A 23,239-nucleotide genomic window follows, 5' to 3' on the forward strand; every position below is an offset into this window, starting at 1 on the left:
GCAAGCAAGCAACCAACCCAAAGAGAATTAGAGAGTCAGATAGGATGCCTGATAAATTTATATTGCAGCAGTGTGGCACTTGTACCTGTGTACATACTAGTGCTAGCTACTGAGCTACAAGAGCAGAAGGCAAAAGTAACTGTCTCATCCAGTTGTCCTGCACTGCCTGATAAAACTGATTGTTTCCTGCTCTCTTTTTCAGAAAGAGAGCGAGAACAAATCAGTAGTCACCCTGCCATTCACGTCACGTACGTGACTGCGGACGTGGCAGTTCGCCCCCCTTCCACTTTACTGTGTGGTTATCGCACAGATTTCTGGGCATCACACACTGATACAGAACTCCACATAGTCCGGACTGCCTTTACAGCAGTCTGAGACAGTCCAGCAGGCAGCAAAAAAAAAAAAAAATGAACTCGCCGAGGAACGAGCATGCGCAGTTCCAGTTCCGGGACTTTGCGAATCACTCAGACTTGTTTTTATAGCAAGCCAGATGTTCATCGTGCATACAGCTGCAGTGATCACAGATGGGTTCTCTGCCGTCAGGCGATCCCTCGGTCGGCCGAATTCCAAAGTCTTGGTCCGGCGTCGGTTGTTGTCGCTTTCTCTTCTGAATTCAGCGAGGCCAGAGTATATAAGACACAGCCGACGCCATGTTCTTCAGTCTTTTTTGCCGCACGGTGCCAGAAGCAGAAGCAGTTCGCAAGTGCCGGTCGGCCAGCTCCTGAATTACGAAAATTTTGGAAACCGAAGTCTTCATTAAAGCTAAGTACCCCGTTGGGGAACCTTTTCTTGCCTCAGACCGATGTCAGAAAAAGTTAATAATTGTATTTCTTGTGGGAAGCAAATACCGCATAAGGATTTCCATTCCCTCTGCATACCTTGTTTAGGCCCAGACCACGACGTCTCGGGCTGTCGCTTTTGCGCTACCTTCAATAAACGCACTATTAAGCGTCGGGCGGAGTTCGCCCAACACTATTTTGGTAAAGCTTTCGATTATAAGATGTCGTCGGACACTCCGACTACCGTTTTGTCCAAACAACGCAAAGAAAAGGACCGACATGCGAGGCCCGTGGTCCCCGCCGACACCACGCCAAAACAGGCTACACGTGGTCCGGTTCTCAGCGAGACGCCTTTGCAGTCCCTGATTACCGACGACACTCCTTTGGCGGTGTCCTCTGTACCCGAGACCGCTGGGACCTCGGCCCTTTCCCAGACTACAACCACCGAAGCCTTTGCTAATGTTGAGCCTACTAATGTGGAGAGGTCCACCTCCACCCATGGTGTCTTTAGACCCTCATCTTCTTTTTCTATTAAGGCCTTTACTAAATCCAAAGCAGCCAGGCATCCCAAGAGGCCTGTTGCACAGGGCCCATCCCCAGGTCCCATGCCTAAAAACAGATGCTTAAAATGGCTGAGGATTTAATTACTCTTATCAGAGGTTCTCAACCCCCTCCAGACAAGAGACCCAGAGTGGAGGAAGATTCTCCCTCTTCTAATCAGGGATCCATTTTATCAGAACATTCTGATGTAGAGGAACACTCTTACTCCCCTTTTGAGGATTCGGATGCAGAGCAGTCCATCCCTTCTGTATACCCTCCAGAGGATTTTTCCTTTGGGGAAACCTTGCACACCTTGAGGGAACACTTCCATTGGGAAGGCCAAGACTTTTCAGATTCTAAGAAAAGACTTAGGGAATTTCTTTTGTTACCTCAACACAGACCTCTGGCGATACCCCCTGTTTTGGACATACTTGATGATGTTTATTCGGAGGCTTGCCTTAACCCGGATTCTCTGCCTCCTGCACCAGTCAAACCTGATAGGTACTACAGAGTGCCTAACTCTCACCAATTTCTCTTCAAAAGCCATAATGCTGACCCTGAAACCATTTCACAAGGCCCCAAGGGATTGAAGGCCTCCACTGCCAAGAACCCTCTTCCTGCAGAAAGAGAGTCAAGATCTTTAGAAAGGTGGGGAAAAAAGGTATATACCTCGTCCACCCTAGCCATGAGGGCCCTAAATTGTCAGTTTCATATGCTTAAATATCAACAGTTCCTGTTATCACAATTAAGGAATAAAATGTCTCAACCTGAACAACCAGATTTGAGGGAGTTACAGGATATGATGCATAGTGCAGAGCAAGTGGGTAAACATACCTTACAATGTGGTTATGATGCCCTAGAGGCCTCAAGTAGAGCGGCTGCTACAGGATCAGTCATTCGCAGACATGCCTGGCTTAGAGAACAAAACTTGCCTGATCATGTGAAAGCTAAACTTCTAGATGCACCTTTACAAAAGGATGTGCTGTTTGGTACTAATGCTGAGGAGATACTACGGAAAATGGAGGAAAAAGCCAAATCTATGCAAACTGTCAAAGCCTTTTTACAGGTCCAACCTCCACGTTTTAGCAGAAATTGGCCTTCAAAAAACTGGTCCTTTCCAGCCACTGACAAGCCCCAAAGAGGTAAATACAGGCGCACAAGGGGCAGAGGGCAATCACAAGGATCATACAGAGGCCGACAGTGGCAAACTCCAGCACCAAGAGGTGGCGAGGACAGTGCACAACAATACAGGAAGCAAACCCAATGACTCCCTCATTTCCATGCCAAGCATGTCTCAGCTGGCAGCACCTTTGGGAGGAAAGCTAGCATTATTTGCAGGCAATTGGCATATTGTCACAACAGACAAATGGATCCTAGACATTATAAACAGAGGCTACAAATTTCAAATTCACACTCTTCCAAAAATGAGAGGCATGCCAAACCTGCCACTGAATCAAAGGGCAGAGGCACAACTACAAATTTCAAAGCTCATAAGCATGAGAGCTATTCAAGCGGTACCTACTCACGAACAAGGTCAAGGTTTCTATTCAAGACTTTTTCTGGTACCAAGGAAAGGAACCGACTGGAGACCCATTTTGGACTTATCCATCCTAAACACATTTCTACTCGTACCAAAATTCAAGATGCTCACATTACAGCAACTTCTTCCCATGCTGGGCAAGGGGTTTTGGCTGGTAACATTGGGCCTCAAGGAGGCATACCTGCATGTCCCAATCAGACAAAGCTGCAGAAGATACCTCAGATTTCTTGCAGGTTCAATCCACTATCAATTCTCTGCATTGCCCTTTGGCTTATCTACTGTGCCCAGAGTATTCACAAAGTGCCTGGCATCAGTGATTGCCTACTGCAGACTTCAAGGGATACAAATTTACCCTTATTTGGACGACTGCCTGATCCAAGCGGACAGCAAGAACATACTTCTGGAACATCTGGCATATGTGACATGGTTAATGCATGCTCTGGGATACACAATCAACAAAGAGAAATCAAGGCTAACACCATCTCAGAAAATAATTTTCCTGGGTGCCAACTTGGACACAAACACCCAGATGGCCTATCTTACGCCAGAAAAACAGGGGCAACTATCTCAGTACTTCAAAATACTAGCAAAAAAGTACCAGGCTTACTGCAAGGAAAATCCTGCAGGCTCTGGGATTCATGGCATCTTGCATTCTTTTAATCCCATGTGCAAAGCTGCATATGAGGAAACTTCAATGGTACCTAAAAAACCTATGGTCTCAACACAGTCACAGTTTGGAAACAATAATACCAATAATCCCATGTTTGCAAAAGGAATTTCTATGGTGGGCCCAAGCATGTCAAGCAAACACAGGCCTCCCATTCTGCAAGCCTCAAGCAAAGCAAGTTATCACAACAGACGCCTCAGATTACGCCTGGGGGGCGCACATGACGGACAGGTGCATCCAGGGCAAATGGTCCCAAAAGGAAAAGCACCTTCACATCAATCAAAAGGAAATGCTAGCAGTAATAAATGCAATTACAGCTTTCAAGGACTTCCTGCATCCAGGACAGTTACTAATCAGAACAGACAACACCACAGTAATGTGGTACATAAACAAACAAGGAGGAACACATTCATACCCCTTGTGCAGACTAGCCATGACTCTTTGGAACTTGGCTCTGGAATGGCAAATCGAACTTCAAGCACAGTACTTGCCAGGATTGGAAAACACGCTGGCAGACAATTTAAGCAGAAATATGACAGATCCACACGAATGGAAGTTACATCCTCATGTGTTTACAGAAATCATCCAAGTGTGGGGGAGGCCAGACATAGATCTTTTTGCCTCCCACAGGAATCATCAATTGGAAAAGTTTTGTTCGAGGACCTTTCATCCAAAGGCCTGGAGAGTGGACGCCCTTTCATTCAGTTGGACAGCATGGACAGTTTACGCATTTCCACCTCTGCCTCTTCTGCCCAAGGTGCTTTTGAAAGCAAGAGCAGACAGACCGAAGATGATACTGATTGCTCCAGATTGGCCAAGGCAACACTGGTACCCACTGCTGAGGAGCCTAACACATACTCCCCCTGGTCCCTGCCTCTAATGCCTCTTCTGCTGACTCAGCACAGCTACAAAACTCTTCACAGTCAGCTGAAAACACTCAATCTCGCTGCATGGAAAATCTCTTAACACCACAACAGACCCTACTCTCCAAGGAGGTGCAGGATGTCATTTTGGAGGCCAGAAGGCCATCCACTAGAAAAGCTTACTCCGCAAAATGGAAGCGGTTTTGTTCTTGGAATGAGAAAAAAGGCCAGGACCCTAGAAAACTGAACTTGCCTCAGGTATTACAGTATCTAGCCGAGCTGCTGAACAGTGGACTTTCATTTTCTTCCATAAAAATCCATGCCTCAGCCATTTCTGCAGAATTCAACACAGATCCTCCTTTATTTTCTCACCCACTCTTACGACAGTTCCTCAGAGGGGCTAAGAATATAAGACCACCAAGGAGACAACCAATACCAGCCTGGGATCTTAATTACATACTAGAAAAGTTAACATTGCCTCCTTTTGAACCAGCTGCCTCAACAGATTTGCAATATTTGTCCTGGAAAACTGCCTTCCTTCTGGCTATCACTTCAGCTTGTAGAGTTTCGGAGCTACAGGCCCTCATGGCGGTGCAGCCCTTTCTCATTTTCCATCAGGACAGGGTTGCCCTTTGTACCAACCCATCATTTATGCCTAAAGTGGTATCCAGGGTAGCTTTAAATCAAGCCATACATCTTCCTACCTTTTACCCCAATCCTCAAAACAAAGGGGAAAGGCTACTACATTCTTTAACATCCATAGGCAGCTACGTTACTATTTGGACAGAACAAAGTCCTTCAGGAAATCGGAACAACTCTTTGTGTCCTATGCTGTAGGGGCCCAAGGGAAGCCAGTTTCCAAGCAGACTATTTCAAAGTGGATAGGCCACTGCATACGGTTTTGTTATTCCTATCATGGGAAATCTGTTCCTACAGGTATCAGATCACACTCCACCAGGGCCACAGCTACCTCTACAGCCTTCCTCAGAGGAGTTCCTACCAAAGATATTTTGGAGGCAGCCACTTGGAGTTCTGTACATACCTTCACAAAACACTACCACCTGCCTTTATATTCCAGAACAAGAGCAGGCTTTGCCACTGCTGTTTTGCAGGGCATTCTGGCTCAACCCAGTTCCTTCTAGTACCTACCACCCTGTGCGTAGCTTTGGGACTCTACCCATCTGTGATTACTGCAGCTGTATGCACGATGAACATAGTACAGTTTTGTACCTACCATAAATGTAGATGTTCGAGTGCTAATACAGCTGCAGTACAGGTTTCCCTCCCTCCTTCCCCACTTGGTAAAGGCATCGGGCCTAACAACCCCTTCCTATAACCTGACTGGGTTATCCTTCTTTGTTTTATTTGCTTGCAACCACTTATTTTGGATTATATTGCATTACTTGTATATATACATATAAGCATGGTTTATGTATTGCCTTCCTTCTGGGGGCACCTGACATCTGGGGCAAGAAAGACTGAAGAACATGGCGTCGGCTGTGTCTTATATACTCTGGCCTCGCTGACGTCAGAAGAGAAAGCGACAACAACCGACGCCGGACCAAGACTTTGGAATTCGGCCGACCGAGGGACCGCCTGACGGCAGAGAACCCATCTGTGATTACTGCAGCTGTATTAGCACTCGAACATCTACATTTATGGTAGGTACAAAACTGTACTTTTTCTTAATTTTAAAAAATATTTTATTTTACAAGTTGTGCTTTTCTTTTTTCTTCACACAACTGGGGTGGGGGGCTGCAGTCCGATGCCATGAGCCGCCACTGCTGCTGTGGCCTTTACTTGTTCCTCTGGCCACTCATCTTCTACCCCAGATGCCTCTGGTGCAACACCTGCAGCCATTATGGACTGGAGATAATCCTCTGCGGCTGTTGAGGTCCCCTTGGGGGTAAGGGGCAGTCACTGTTGTCTGTCCTGGGAGAAGGAGCAGAAACTTCTCTGTTTTAGTCAAACTGTTTGTGCCCATTCCTGGGGAGGCCTCTGCTACCATTAATAACACTGTTGCCTCCATTTTTCCTGTTAAAAAGAAACCGAAAACTAAACATTTATCTCCTCCTCCTCCTCAGATTTCCTTAGACAGGAGTAGTTTACTTTGCCTGGCTCAAGCTTTAATTGAGGTTATTGATCCTTCATACAAGGTGGTTTCTTGCTAAAAAAAAAAAAATAGGGAAAGGCCTGAAGAGATTTAAGATTTTGAATCTGGACAGGAAGAAGGGATGGATACAGGGTTTTCTCCTCCACGTTCTGATTCAGTTGAGTTTCCCACATTTGGCGATATCACATAGATTAACCCAAAGAAAGTCTGCAATGAGAGCTTCACCCTGAGGAAATCACGTACTTTATTGTGGTATTCCCCCTGCCATGTAAATATCAGACTTAAGAGCTGAACTTAGTTTCTGATTCTCCCTGTGGAGAGATCTCTTTCTCTGAAATTATTTCCAGAATATGCCAGTGTTTTCGCTGGGAGAACACTGGCATTTCTCAGTCTCCCCAAAATGTTGTGTGAGCTTTTAGAGAAGGAATTTTCAGAACCTTCGCCCATTCCCCAGTTCTGTCAGTTGTGAAGGGTGTGTCTGTGTGTGCGTGTCTGTGTGTGCATGTCTGTGTGTGCGTGTCACTGCCTGCAATTTTCCTGACAGTCAGCAGGCTGCCCCTAAAAGGGCAGATAGAATGTATAAAGTAGTTCCTCAGTCTTTTAAGTTTTTATACACTCTTCCCAAACCTCACCCAGCAGCTTCTTGTGAGAAAAAAAATCACTAAGTAATTTAGTTTCTTCCATTGTTCAGGTCACAACTCATTGTCCAGTGTGTTTGACTTTGTTGATATTTCTTCCAGGTCTACGACCACTGGTACTATTTTGAGGAGGGTTGCATGGCTGAGTTCTCAGAATCTCCCAGATGATGTAAAAAATGGGATTTTAAATTCTTCTATGGATAGAAGCTTGCTATTTGGTTCCTGTGCTGCAGAGATTATCAAAAAGCATCAGAAAAAAGGGGTAAGTTCCAATTTTTCTAAGGTAGTCTCAAACCCCTTATATATTTTTGGCAAAAAAACAAAACAAAATACAGTCTCAACAAAATGCATGTAAACAGGCATTTAAAAAGTAATGGTAAGGGGGTTCCAAAAAGAATTCAGGACCCCCTCCCCAAAACCAAGACCCGTCCAACAAGTCAGAATGACTGTTTTAAGGGACTTTGTTTCCCCCTTCCACCCCAACAGCCCGTTTTTCCTTCTAGAAACTCTGAATTTCCACTTTTCACTTTGGCAGCAGATATTTTCAGACAAATGGACTTTGAAGATCATTCCTCTAGGTTACAGATGACAGTGTGAGGAAGTCCTCCTTTGCAGGAGGTAACTCCTCATCCGCTTGACCAGACTGTCTTATTCTCCCCTCCTTCATCATGTACTGTCCCAGGGAGTGATAAAAACAAGGATGTTTTTAGTGCCAAAGAAAGAATATACTTGGAGACCAGTTCTGGACCCTTCTTTTCTAAACCTGTTTGTGAAAGTGTTCAAGTCCAAAATGCTCTCTTAACAACCTGCTACTTTTCCTTCCTCATTCAAGTTTCCTGGTAAAACTAGTTTTAAAAAAATGTTATCATCATATCCCTATTCATCCAATCTTGAGATGTTTTTTAAGGTTGTGTGAGTCTGGATCACATTATCAGGTATCTGACCTACCTTTTGGACTATCCACTACACCAAGAGTGTTCACAAAGTGTCTAGCACCAGTTATATTTCATTGCAGGCTATAGGGTGTCCACGTTTCCATATTTGGATGACTTGCTTATCTTTGTAGAGACTTTTGCAAAATGTTAGGAATCTCTCACATTGGTGAGAGAGCTCTTACACAAGCTTTGTTTGATTCTCACCTTTGCGAGGGAATTGTTTAGGCTTGGAATGGCCAAATAAGAAAACTAGCCTAGTAGTTACCTATGAGCTTTGAATACCTCATAATTGTTAGGTCTTATGGTATATATGATTCTTATGATATCCCTGACAAGACTCCACATGACTAGGATACTGTGGTATCTGAAGTCTATTTGGTCCCAGCACCAACATCCTTTGTCTTTTCAAATCCCAGTTCTGGGGCGGGGGGCATTAGGAGAGAAATCACTTGGTGGAGAGAACAAGTATTCTTAAATTTGAGTCTCTACATCTCCCTTCCTCTTCCAAAGCTGTCAGACACCAGAAATGCATTGGACTTTGCTTGAGGAGTAGTTTCAGGAGAGAGAAAAAAAGTGCAAAGTGTGTGGGACACCAAGGACAGACATATATACATAAATATAAAAGAGATGTTTGCTGTGATCAAGGCACTCAACTCACTGAATCATCTTTGTTCCCCTGGACCTCTTCACGTTGTTACAGACAATACCACAGTAATGTGGTGCATTAACAAGCAAAGGGAAAGCATATAGTGCCCCTTTTGCAGACTAGCCACGTTAATTGGGATATAGCTTCACAGAAAAATTTTACTCTACAGGCATCCTACATTCCATAGGATCAAAATTGTGTGGCAGACGAGCTGAGCAGGACAAGGTAGAGCCTCACAAATGGAAACTAGATTAGATGATCTTCCAAGATTTGATCCATCTATGGGGCGTTCCTCAAATAGACCGGTTTGCCTTCTTTCTGAACAGTCAGCTTGCAAAATACTGCTCCAGAATCCATGCAAGAAGGCCTGGAAGACAGATTCCTGTTATTTTCCTTGGACAGGAAGGATCCTTTATGCTTTTTCCGCCTTTTCCACTGATATCCAAAGTACTTCTGAAGATTTAGAAGGAATCCCCCAAGATCATTTTGTTGAGTCATTATTAACAAATGGAAAATGTTTCCTAGTTGGTGCTAACAACATAACCAGCACCCATTCAGGGCTGTTTGCTCTCTGGCTTTAGAATATTTGCATGAGTTGCTATCATATGGCTTTTCTTACCTCTCCATCAAGGTTTATTTTAGGCTGTTTTAGCATGCCTTGCCTCCTATTTCAATTCATTCTTATGTAAAATGTTTTGAGAGGTTTTGTATAAGAGGCCTCCAAGAAAACAAATGCTTCTCCTTGGGATCTTAATTTTATGTTAGAAAAGCTAACACTTGCTCCATTTGAAGCAGCTAATCTGGCTTATTTGAGGTTCTTGACATGGAAAACAGTTTTACTGTCAGACTTCTGCAAGAAGAGTATCTGAGTTGAAAACTCTTAAGGTTGAGTCAACCCTATCTCATTTTCCACATAGACAGGGTTTCTTTGAGAACTAATCCTTCTTTTATGCTTAGAGTGGTATCTGAGTTTACATTTAAACCCAACAGTCCAAATCCCAGTTCTCTTTCTTGAATCTAAAAATGAGGGAGAAAGGATACTCGATACTTTGGATGTCCACAGACAACGTGGGTACTATCTTGACTGAACTAACAACTCTGGTATTATCTTCATTGAATTAAGTCTATCAAGTCTTTAGATCAATTGTTCGTTTTCTTGCAATGGCTAGAAGGGACAACTTTCAAAACAGACCATTTCCTAATGGCTGTCTAAGGCTATTACCCTTTGTTGTACTCTCAACAACAAAACTATTCCAGGCAGGGTCAAGGCCTAGTGTGACAGGGACTTGGTTTCATTTATGGCTTTTTTTGGGTAGGGTTTGATTCTAGAAGTATTCTAGAAACAGCAGCTTGGTCCTTTGCACATACATTTACAGGGCATTACAAGCTTGATTCCTTCTCTATGTCCATGTCAGGCTTTGCTAGGACCATTCTCCAGAGCCTCCTGGACTCTTCTCCTGCCACCTCCCAAAAGTAGAAGATCAAGTAATTTACCTGTATAGCTAATGCTACTGCAGTAGTGTTCAGTATGGTGAACATAGTACAGTTGTGTAAGTAAACGTACCATGACAGTCTATATTCATATGACCACTGCTGCAGTAGTAGTTATCTCTCTCCACCCCCTTGTTTTTGGGTTGTTTATGTCAGAGTGAGGATATCTAATTTTTGTTGTTCCTAATATTCTCCTTTCAGGGCTCAGTCTTCCTGTCTCTGTTTGCATGAATGTTCTGAAGGGCTTTTCACCCAAACCTGTCTTTTAGCTGGCTAAACTTGAGCTGATTAACTGTTTGGGCACATGGAAGGTGCCTTGATACATTGGAAGCTGGTTGATACATTGGAAGCTGGCAAAATGTACTGTCTGATGCAGGATGTAACCCATATAGCTAAGGCTACTGCAGTAGTGGTCATTCTAACAGCTACTGTTAGAAGTTTAGTTAACAGTTGTACTTTCCTTCTCCAGGTCTAAAACAGGCTTTGCTCGGACCATTCTCCTGGATCTCCTGGACCTTCATCCTTTCTCCTCCCAAGTCAGTCTTAGCTATATTAGTCTTCACATATAGCTAAGGCTACTGTAACAGTAATCATAATGATGGACATAGTACAGCTGTGTAAGTAAACTTATAGTAACAGTAGATGTTCAAATGATCATTGGTGCAGTAGCCACTCCCTCCCTCTCCTTACTTTTGGATGTTTTTTATTGCTAGGGCAAGGATTTCTCTTTCTGTTTCTCTCTCCCTTTATATATTTGCTTCGTAGTATTTACCTTTTCAGGCCTTCATCCTCTCTCTCTCAGATTGCATTAAATGTCTGAATGGCTTGGTGTCGTATTACTCCTTTTATTTAGTTGCGCTTAAGCTGAATAGCAGTTTGGACATGTGGAAGGGCCCTTGAAGCTTTGGAAGCTGGCCGTCTGTATCTTTAGCAGGATATAACCCATATGGCTAAGGCTGTAGTAACAATGATCATTTGAAATATCTATTGTTATGATAAGTTTACTTACACAACTGCACTTTTTTTCCACACTTTCCCTGCACTGCCTGCCAGGCGTGAACGCCCTCCTGGCCAGTTGACCCATTTGTTCTCCATCACTGTGGTAAGGGTTGACTGGGAGAGCATTCATTAAGACCATTGGACTGGTTCATTGCTTCTGGTTTGCCCTGCTGTCCCCAAACATGCACTTGGCTTGACTTGGCACGAGAGAAGGGGACTTGCAGTGGGGTTGACCAAGAGGGGAGTTCCCCCCACTTCCACAAGGCATGCTTATCTCTGTGCAACTCCATTCCAGCCATGAAGCATGGGAAGTGCTTTCCCCTAATCTTCACCAGGGAAATTACAAGTATCCAGTGTGCCTCAAGTGCACACAATCTACCTTTGGGTTGAGTCAAGCAGCTCATGCTGCTTCACTCCTCTCTCTTCCTGCCTGTCTAATTCAGTGCAGGGGCTGCTAATTGAGCCCCAGTCACCTGAGCTGTAGTCAAGGTCTATCCATCTGCTTCATGGGCTAAGCTGAGTTAGAAGTTGTTGATGTAACAGATTTGCAAACGTGCCATAATGCATTATGATGAACCATCCGTAGATTTGCTTTCCTTTTTAATCAGGCTGTTCTTTAATACCTGGCCTTAAAATCGCTGCTTTATTTTCCATAAGATCATGATAAAATTAAAAATATGCAAGCTCCTTATTTTGCTTGCAATAGCTTTTCCTTTGTTGCCTACTGCGGTTTTGCTTACTGCCTTCAGTATGTTTGTGTACTGCTTTAGCCACCTGTAACTTTTGCCAGTGTTAAGGCTAGAGGTTTGTACTTGTTCATGACCTTGTGTAGAAGCATCTTATACTTGCATGATTGTTTTTGTCCCTAACATACTGATGCTTAGTTCTTTGCAAAGGATGTTATTGTCATATTCCTGGTTATTTTTCCAGAGTAACCATCACTACCTGTTGATTAATAGGAAGTTCTGCCACTGGATAATGGTACTAGTTATTTTTTTTTAAAGAACATTTACCCACAGGGCTGATTTAATTGCATGCTCCAGACAAGCATTTTTTTTCTTGCGTGCTTTGATCATATATCTACCGCTATTGTTTTCTTATCAAGGTCCATATCTAGGGCAATTTCCAGAGTCTATGGATTGGCTGGCAAACTTATTTTTAAAGATATTTGTCTCGCACTACTGAAGCCATACTCAAGTTGGCATTAAGTTGCAGCAGCCAAAATTACTTGCTCAACTTTGGACTTTTGTTGGAAAATTTGTTAACTTTAGTTGATTTCTGCTATCCTACAATGATGCTGTGTTACCTGGGCTGATAGAATGTCCCTTGTAACTGGTAGTTTGGTCACAATGTGAAATCAAGCAAATCTTTGTATATGTTTATAAGTGCTCTTATGAACTCTTTAGATTAATGTAGATCAGTAGGCATCAAGAAGATGAATGTTATAATCATTACTGCTCTGTGTTGCATAATGTATTTTAAAATGATCTTGTACGCATTTTACTGATATACTCTACTCCTATGATTTATCTCTAGTAATTTTCAATGATATAGTATAGACATTCTAACAATGTTTCCACTGCTCTGCATTGATATTTTATAAGTTTAAGATTTTATTTTTGGAGTTATAATTATGTTTAGTGAGATCCTTAAATGTGTGGTAAGCATTAATATTGCCAATGGGATCATGTTTTTCTGACTGTACTATTACTGTATAACTGTGTGTTCTTTTCTTTTAGGATCTTGGGTCTATGTTTGACCACATAGGGATTTTCTTTCACTATGAACAAAGACGATGACTCCATTGATAGTGAGGTGGACCATTCTTTCTTTGACAGCGACTATGAAGAGAAGCAAAAGGTAAAGGAAAACCTAGCAGAAGGGAAACCAATAACTGATAAAAGTATTACTGAAATCAGTCTAAGAAATACTGAAACCAAGAATGATAAAGTAAGTGATTTAAGTGATGTCTCAAATTCTGAAACAAATAATTTGAGTGATAATTGCACTGAGGTACAAGAAGCAGGTGAGAAAAGGAATGGACAGTTAAAGGAAAAACTGTGCAACGATGACTGGCAGGATCTTAGGTCAGCAAGTGCATCATCTGCAGTTTCTCTTGATAAATCAGTGGGTGATGTATCAGAAGGATCATCAACCCATATAAACAGTAAAAGAAAAAACTCTGTATTGACACTGAGAGTGAAAAAAGATGGAGTTGAGCATTATGAGTGTGATGCAGATAGTAGTGAAGATGAGCACGATAAAGAAAGATTGAGACCTAAATCAGCCAAGTTTCACAATAGCCATTCAAGGAGCAGTGAAACTAAACACGTCACTTACAGTTCTTCATGTAGTTCAGCTTCATGTAGCTCAGATACAGAATCTGACAGTTATTCTTCAGTTTCCTCTTATTCATCATCAAGAGCAGATGATCTTGATTCATCATTTTCTTCTCCAGAACGGAAAACAAAATTAAGCTTACCTGGAGCTGGTAAGAAGAATAATAGAGACTATGCTGATGAATCTGAAGACACAGTAACAGATGTAACACCATTATCCACACCAGATATGAGCCCTATCCAGTCTTTTGATCTTTCGGCCTCAAGTGATACTTCAAAACATAAGAAAATTAGGAGACAGGAGAATGTAAGCCAAGAAGTGTATGGTGATTTTAAGGTTGAACAAGAAAAATCAGCCTGTAATATAGAAAAAGGAAGGTCTGAAATTTCTTCATCCAAATCAGGATCTACTTTGTTGTCAGATACAGTGTCTTTGGATTCTGAACATGACAGAAGGAGTACTCAAAAGGTTTTGGATGATGCCGTTGACTTGAATCATCTTTTGAAAGGTAGTCTTGTTTTCTTTTTTCTTTTATTTTAAACTGCATAGTTCTGGAAATACTGTTTAATATAATATTTTATCATATATATATTATGCAGTTCTGCGTAGCTTGCATTCATGTATAAAACATGAGCACAGTAATGTTACAAATGATATAGTCAATGTAGGGAGTTAAGGAAGGTTTTCTCTAAATTAAAAGTTTTTCTGATCTCTGCAATAGTATATATAGATACGTTGAGCAGGTGGTAATCAATCTGTTAACTGCATCTTTGAATAGCTATGTACTTGATGAGTTTGTTTCAATGAGATGGAAATTAGTTTGGCCTTAAACTAAGGATCCATGAAAATGGTTTTGTCTCTTCGAGAGGAAAGGCTGGAGGACCTGAATATGTACATTCTAGAGCAGTTAAGGTGTGCAGGTGTGAGCCACAAATGAATGGATTAGTTTCTTCTAATTGCACAGAATCTGTAATTCTGTGGGATACAGCCAGAAAGGGGAGCTGCAAATACACAGTTCTGGGATTACAGTACTACACAGTTTTGTTTTTCCTAGTACTAGACAGTTTTGTTTTTCTAAGAGTATTATTCACCCATTATAATTCACAGGTAAGGAGTCGTGAAGCACTGCTTTTAAGACCTAATTTAAAACTGGAACTGTCTTGGCAGCCTTTTGCTGTTTAGTTTATATCCTATGTAGATTCACACACATATGCACTTAGCTCAATATTTGAAGCTCACTTGTACTTTAAGGCTTGGTGTAACTTGTAAGATGAAATGCTATTCAGCTTGTGTACTTTCTTTTGTGTAACTAGCTAATGAGCCTTATTAAGTAGAGAGTATTTGCCTGGTAAACAAAACCACTTATACACAGATGAATGAATTAATGTATATCTACTTGTGAGTTTTATCTTTAGGTGCATGAAGAATCACAGCATCTACTTGTCTAAGGAAAGCAAATTTAAGAAGATGAAAACCTGTAAGGGAAGAGCTTATAATGTGAAACAAAAAAGCAGCCATTTATTTGATACTCATCAAGTCTTATCTCAAAAGGCATTTATGCTGATATTTTCCACCAGTGTACTAATCAAATTGGTACAGTTTTATTCATGCTCACAGGCACCATCTTGTAGTCAGCAAATTACTGTTTGAAAGATTAGGCACAAAATATGTGTGTGTCTGGAGCTAATGGCTGCAGGAACAAATTGACTGTACCATCATGGCTGACTGTACCATCATGGCTGAAACTTTAAAGTTCGTAAATTAAGTCTATCTGGAGAGCCCATTAGTGAGTTGAAAGTGTACAGCTTTTGAACTCCTTTGTCAGGCAGCTCCTAATAATTCTTTGCTTGTGAGCCGCCTGCAAGTGGCAAACATTCTTTGACAGCTGTAAGTGAGTCGGGGATTTAAATTGCAACATCTCTTGGAATTATAAGCTATGATAAGCTGCACAAAGCTATTGTGTGAACATATAGTGATGTTAATTTTAATAATACCTCATAAAACATGGCCCTTGGAAGGGGAAAAAACACTTCAGCTTCACAAAATAACATTCACTCAGCTTTATTCAGTTAAAATTGAACATGTTCAGCATGTTTTTCCCTTCCAAGTGCAGTGTTTTATGAGTTGTTGTTGGTTTGAAGTAATTAAGGTACTGTTTCTTTTATTTTTACTGCTTAATGTTAATTTTAGGAATTATTTTCCTATATGCTTTCCGTTCAGTTTTGAGACCACATTTTGTCAGTCTGCACACTCAGGAAATTTCCTTTCATTTTTGTCTCATTTTCTGAATGGAATGGGTAATCAGATGCTCATCATTCTCTCTGTCTCAGTGACATTTTGGGCTATCTGCCAAGGTAGCCCAGTACTGGCCAGCTTACAAAAGCTCAGATTCCCTTCCCCTTTCTTCATGTGACAGCTGATTGGCTGAGCATATCCTGAGAGGAAAGCCTTCAGCTGTCACAGGAAGTCAGTGTTCAGTCTTTTCTTTCATCCAAAGAAGAAAATCCTCTGACTCTCTGCAGGATCCAGTGCTGATTTTTCCATCTTACTGGTCTGATAAAGCCCCATTTAGGGACACATTCCTTTCATTTCTACTGTTTGATTTATTATTCTCAATTGTTATGTTTGTTTGCAAATGTTTAGTATTTTATTTGTGTCTCTTTTTAGTAATCTAGCCTTTAGAATGTTGAATTGTCAAAGCTATATGTGGAAATTTTGCAGTGGGCATAAAGTTTGTATGATTTTGCTGCATCTTTACCTGCAGAGCAAAAGTCTTGTATGAATAAAATTGTTTCTTATTTGACTCTGGTTTCAAAACATGCTTTGAGAAGTATGCTTGAATGTGGAGAATACAATCTCGAGAAATGCTGCTGCTTCTATTCTATTAAGACTGTATGCTTTGTTATATAATCATAACTTCTCTGATGATTTAAAAGCCAACGTTTTGATTGCACCTTTAAGTTCTGAATTGGCGTTTGGGCTCTCTGTTTTACAGATTCATAAATAGTGGAATAATAGAGGCAAAATAATGCATGGGGTATCTAGGAGGCTTCATGTACCCATGTTTTCGCCAAACAAGGTGTATTCCTTCAAGGGGCAGGGCAGAACAAAGAAAATTCCTAGCCAAACAAAAGTCAGGGATCCAAAGAAATGGCAGCAGGATAATTTTTCAAAACCAAATGAGAGGATTCTTTGCAAAAAAAAAAAAAAAAAAAAAGAATCCACCTCCTGCCCTTCTCTCTCTTCTTCTTTTCCCCAGACTGTCTCTCAACCCTGTAACCTGGCTGCAAGTAGTCTTAGGCAAATGGGTTCTTAGAATAATTTGAAGAAGATACACTTGGCAGTGAATGGAAAAAATGCTTCCTTTCTGGGAAATCCCCTCCCCCCACCAGATCAGACAGAGCTGTTTCCTCCAGTGTTCCGTCACATAGTAGAAGCAGGAGTTATAGAGTTGGTGCTTGCCAATATACAGAGACAAAATATTTTACTCCAGAATCATTTTGGTACTAAAAAGAACACTCTGGCAACATGTCCTAGAATAGATCTCGCTCTAAAAACCTTTGTAAAAGTTTCAAAATGCTCACCTTACAGCCAGTCCTACTTTTGCTTCCTGACCACTGTTTCATACTGACTCTAGATATCAAGAATGCTTGTCATATTCCTATTGCTCCTACTTTCAGGGAATTTTTGAGATTTGCTGTGTCTGGCTTACATTGTCAGTTTTCTGTATTACCGTTTGGGCTATCTGTTGCACCCAATGTGTTTACAAGATGTCTGACTACAGTGGTTAGCCATTGCAGAACCCTAGGCATCTACATTTTCCTTTTTAACATGACTTGCTGATTTGTGCATGTTCTGTATCCGGGTGCTTGGAGACTTGGACAAGTTTGCATCCCTCCTTTTCCACCAGGGCTTCAAATTGAACTTTCAAATATTCTTCCTCACACCCTCTCAATGAATTGTTTTTCTGTGGTGTTTAATAGACACAGTAAGAAGGATGGCCCTCCTGCCAGAAAAAAAGTTCTGACTTATCACGGCATCAGCAAGAGTGTTTCAATGCTGTTTGTTTTGCGGATGTAGAAGAGATTAATCAAAACAGGGTCCAGGGATGCCTTGTATGCCAGGCAAAGATCACCTGTCAGAAGTCTGTATTTACCAAGTAAAGAAACATGGTTTTGAGGTGATCAGCGTAGGACATTGTGTTTACTCTCTGTATTCGTTTTGTAAGGAACCTTTGTGGACATTTCAGTTGCTGTATGTGTCTGCTCAGGTACATAGTGAAGGGGGTATTATACTCTATTATGGGCGGGATGAGGGCAGAGTACATTGGTATGATGACCTTTCTGGACATAGATGCCATGCCTTTACTTATAAATTGAGCTACATAGAAGGATTTTCTTTTTATCTTGGACATATGTTGGTTGAAGTCTAGGGTGCTATCTGCAGGAGTTCTCAGATCTCAGACTAGTGAATCAACTCTTAAGGGTTTTTTATTGATGAAGTAATTACCTGTGGTAGCAGACTTCCCAAAGGGTGCTATAATTCGTTTCTTGAGATTGGGTTTTAAGTCCTGGCTTTAAGCATTTGTCTGTATTAGACCTTCCCGAAGGGTGTTCTTGACTTGGGGGGATTCAGTGACTGCTCCCAGTTCGCAGTCATCTACAAACTTGGTTAGCAGAAGTGCTTTGACATCTGAGAAGTAGATGCTTAAGAGGAGTGGGCCTAGCATAGAGCACTAGATGATTCCACTGGTGACCAGCCTCTCTGTGGAGGTGGCCTCACTGATTCTAACCTCCTAGATCCTATTAGTGAGCCAGCTAGCTATCCAACGTGTTATAAAGGGGTTTATACCTAGCTCTTTAAGTATAAGAATGCTCGAGTGAGGTGTTTTTAGCAAATGCCTTAGCCAGATCTACGTACGCAGTATGCACAGTTTTCCCCTCTTCCAGTGCCTTAATGACCTGTTTAATTTGGGATGTCACCAGGGCAGTTTGTTTCTGAGGCTGGTTATGGGCTTACTTCTGGTGTGTACAGCAGCCTCTATGCAGCCATTAACATGTTTGTACAGAGTCTCTGAGTGCAATTCAGCATAGGCTGGTGCGTTCTCTGGGTTTGAAGGGGCATTGAATTTTGACAAACCATTCCTTTATAATTTGCCTTGTAATATTTCCTGTTGCTGGTTTTAATGGGTTTATGGAGTTGATTTTGATTTTGAAGGAGACAGCTTTATGGTCAGGCCTATCCAGGGAGAATGAAACATTGGGGGACGGGTTGTAGCATTCTCTCATATTGGTGAGTACATGGTATGTTGGAGCCTGTAGTAAGTGCGTATTCGTTATTCGGCCAAGGAGTTTTGTATTTATGAAGTCCATGAATATCTGTCTCTGTAGCTCTGAAGCTGTGTAAAGGTTACCAGTATACAGTGAGGAAATTAAAGGTGTTTGGATGGTAAGTGTCTCCAGTAGGCCCAAGTATGCATTGTGAGCTTTTTGTGACATGGAAGTCCTTCTGAGGGCTTCATGGTACTGATGGTTTACTTGCAAGCCTTTAAGGCTGGGCAGATAAGTTCCCTTGGGGAAAACCTTCCACTACTTTGTTTTGTGAAGGGGAAGTAGTGTTTTTTTTCTGACATGTATTATTTTTAGTGACAAAAATTAATTTTCTTGGGCTGTCATATGTCAGGGAAAAAATACTTGTAAATGCTTGTATGAACAAACTGCTTTTGACATGATTTCTATTTTTTAACAGATTTATGCGCGTTAGGGGAATGGTTTTGTGCTTCTGGGGAACTGTCAATGAGTTTTTTTCTTATACACTGTATCAGTGCTTCCAGGATTTACTTCCTGTCTTCTAGGCTCCTTTTGTGGTGTTACTGGTCACCTTGTTTTTTTTTTTTTTTTTTTTTCCTTCTCCCACCTACAAGAAGAAAAAAGTAAGGACTTTGTGTGTCAAGCCATCTCTTTTGCTGCCTCAGCCACTGATGGGTGACTGTGCTGCAGCCAGATTTGGTTCTCATGACCGCTCAACATTTTCTGCTTGTCCCACTTGTACAAGCCCCTACAGCCACTAAGGGTCAGAGGTCAGACACATTCTCTGCAGCTATAGGGTATCCTCTGTAGGCATGAGACAAACACACTTGCTAATATCAGGGAAAGGAGCAGGTGAAGTACTGTCACATAGCTGAAGGAGAGAGCCTGAATTCCATGATGTGGCTGCCATGGGTCTGTCTTTTTCCAGGGAGTCACCCAGAAAAAGAAATTGAAAATTACAAACATCTCTTCTCATTTGTTAATTTCTGTGGGTAGGGAAGACTTGCTGGAATTTGCTAAGGAAGACTTGCTGGGATTTGCTAAGGAATTGATGTCTGCCCTTAATTTGACTAACTCCTCTTCTGGTAGAAAAATAGTTCCCTCTCTTTCTGGCTGTCATTTTCAGACAAAAGAACACAATTTGGAGGGAGAATGGTGTAGTTCAGTATTTTGGTGTACTTCAATATTTTCTTCACAAGCTGAAGATTTTGATTCTGAGGAAAAGAGTGTTTCAGATTTCCCATCAGAAGATCTTTTTTTTTATTTAGAAATGAAAGGAGTATTTCAATGGTCACAAATTGAAATTCCTATTTTCCAGCAAAAGTGTATTGATTATTACATCTGGATTTTTCCACAGTCTGCATCAGACACTCCTGTATTATCTGCTTTTGAGGATTTTTTTGACAGCTTTCAGTTTACTTTGCAGTTACCCCCAGCTCCTAAAAAGTCTCGACAAGTTGTACAAGATACCTCAGACTCGCAGATATGTTTTCTAACATTGAAGCAGATCCTTCAATGATTTCCTTTATCTAAATCTGCTTTGGCTAATCATATTGCGAATGCTAAACCCATTCCCTCTGACAAAGATTGGAAAGCTCTACACAGATTTGGAAAGACAATGCATTTTTCTGCCACTTAAACATGTGAGCATGGCAGTTTAAAATCCTGAAAGCTGACATTTTTACTTCTCTCTTTTGAGAACATGAAAAAAGTAACTGTGAAACCTCCCGTATTGTAAGCTAAAAAAAAGTTTGAATGCCTCTGTTTTTATCTACTTCTCATGTAAGTAAACATTCTTTAAAGTGTTCCCATGATGCTGCTGACACTGTCTCTAGAGCTGCTGCTTATGGGTCAGTCATAAGAAGGTTGATTGGTTATGTTTTCAAAATTGATTCATACTATGTTAAGAAAGATTTTTAAATTCTCCCCTGGACAAGGAAGTCCTGTTTGGGCCTTCCGAACCTGAGGATTATAAAAATTTGATGACCGGGAAAAGTTGACTCAAGGGGTGACCTGAATCTTCCAACTTCATTTTTGTAAAGCAAATAAACATTTTTTTTCATCCAATGTTCCCTTTTTCAAAAAGCTATTTAAATAGCAACGTTCAAATAAACAGGATTTTAAAAAGCAAATACAGACTCCAAAAAGAAAGGGAAAATATTGTAAAGTCAGACTCTCCAGGAATTCAGAATGGATGTTTCTGCCCCCCTCCCAGCAATCTCCCCATGTTTGAGTGTACATCTTCCTCTGTGGCATCTTAAGTCAGACAGATGGGTTCTGAAAGCCCTCCAGCAGAGGTCCAACTAGCAGTGGGGCTCCCTATTTCTTTTTAAGGGGATTCTGCCTTTTCCAGTAAACCATGTATTTCTGTTTCCCCCCAGTTCTGGATTATATACAAACAGGGTAAGGGTCTTATTCAAGGATTTTTCTGGTGCCAAACAAGAAAGGCACTTGGTAGCCAATACTAGGTATTTTATTTCTTGATATTTTTATCAAGCTTTATGTTAGTATATATTGAAAGTCTCATTCTCATGTGAGATGTAAAAAATCATCTGTCCCTTGGAAATGGACTTTATATGTTTTTCCTGACTGTGATTACAAGTCAGAATGACGCAGAATGATTTTGCCATGTGCTCAAGGTAAACTCGAGTAATTTTGAAACTTAAAGAACATAGCAACAAAGCAGTCCACCAGCAGACACACAATGTATGTGCCAGTACAACATTGAAAGATGAAATATATGCAGTGGACATTTTAGTATTTCATAAAGAATTACTATGTCACTGTTACAACTGTGCCTTGTAACAAGAAATGAAAATGGACATTTATTTGATGCTATGGTCTAGCTTGGCAAGTCATCTCTGATTTGTCTTGTAATGCTAGTATTTGAAAATATAAAGCAGGTTGAGCTTATGATACTGTAAAAGGCATTTTATTGCTTTTAGTTGACTGTTACAGGAAAAAAGATGGTACAGTCTATGTAACGAAAAGTTCAACATGGAAATATTTTATACGTGGTACATTGGCAGTATATCTCGGTGCTTCAGTGTCATTCTCACTGATGTCTAGAAGTATTTAACAAATGGAGGTTCCATAAATCTAGTGAAGTAGGGAAATGGACATTGCTAAAATTAAGCTTGTCAGGAACATGCCTGAAGCTACAGGGATCCACACAGCAGGGTGTGGCAGAGGAAGAAACAGAGGAATTTAGGGAGGAACCCATGTAACAGCTGCAATCCATAACCTCTGTGAACTGGGCGTGAATGGCCAGAAAGCGAGACTGTGTAGTCTGAGTTTCAGACAGGGTTGCCAGACGTCCCTATTTCAGTAGGATTGTCCCAAGTTCAACAGACAGATCTCTGGTCCTGCTGTTACCTGTGAAATTCCCGATGCCGATTTAATGGTCATCATCTCCGTTGAGTTCCTCTGGTTCCGCTGTTCCTATCCTATTCCAGGACGCAAGTTTGTGTGTGTTACTTCCTTATGTTGCCTGTGCTTGCCTTGTATGTATGTACGATTGTTATACATTTCTCGTCGTGCTGTAAGTGGACGTGGCTGCATGTTCATTGTGAACTTGTGCCATGCTAGCTTGTGATGTTTAAGTATAAAATTTAAAACAACTTTGCTTTGTGACAAGAACTGGTTTCTTTATGTTGGAGTTCGATTCAGTTGATGCACTGTTGGCATTTTGATAGCCTATTTGACTTCACACTTGAAGAGGTTTGCAGGTGCACTCATGGAATCCGCAACAGGAGGTTCCCGAGGAACTCAAGAGGATTATGGAGCAGCCTTGGAAGGATTTTGAAGGAAAGGAAATCGATTCAACTACTGTGATTAGTGAAAAGAGCTAACTGAATTTGTATTTTTGATTACCCCACCCCACCATGACCAGGTTATTGGGCAAGGAAAATGTCCTAATACACTGTGGTGTGGTAATGGGGACTGCATATAAATTAATACAATTTGTGTGGACCAGAAAGTTCAGCTTGTTATTATCGTTCTGCTTTAATTATTTTCCTTCTGTCCATCTGTTCAGTGAATATAAGTTGAAAGACTAATAATTCTTGAGCTGTTGATATATTGCTGACTTTACTCTTATCATATGGTGGTGGTCGTTCTGAGGGATATAAAGAGATTTTTGCAGGATGCATCAACCCTCCCATCAGCATATTTGTTCAGGAATATGTGTACATCTGTTTCTATTTTGGTGACACTTCTGAAGGAGGTGCATTTTATGATTGTAATGTGGCTGATTAGGGCTGAATCTGAGTGAAGGACATGCAAGCTGAATCCTTTGATTATGGATCTGCTCATCGCTGCATTTATTGGAAAAGTTTAGTGTCTTATTGTATGTCTTGGATGTTGACTGCAAGATTCTT

General features: G+C 41.2%; 1 protein-coding gene and 1 pseudogene across 1 annotated transcript in view; one reads left to right on the forward strand and one right to left on the reverse strand.

Annotated features, from left to right (window-relative positions):
* The window catches only part of CFAP97 (cilia and flagella associated protein 97), a 366,090-nt gene that overhangs the window by 92,963 nt on the left and 249,888 nt on the right, over positions 1-23,239 (forward strand). The window contains exon 2 of the mRNA XM_044064926.1: positions 12,951-14,059. Within this exon, the coding sequence (XP_043920861.1) occupies positions 12,994-14,059 (1,066 nt within the window). The 5' untranslated portion in view covers positions 12,951-12,993. The remainder of the gene's footprint in view (positions 1-12,950; positions 14,060-23,239) is intronic.
* On the reverse strand, positions 6,649-6,778 carry LOC122797437 (annotated as a pseudogene).

The sequence above is a fragment of the Protopterus annectens genome, chromosome 3.part0 (genome assembly GCF_019279795.1).
Source record: "Protopterus annectens isolate FY-2018-M chromosome 3.part0, PAN1.0, whole genome shotgun sequence".
Classification (NCBI taxonomy): Eukaryota; Metazoa; Chordata; order Ceratodontiformes; family Protopteridae; genus Protopterus; species Protopterus annectens.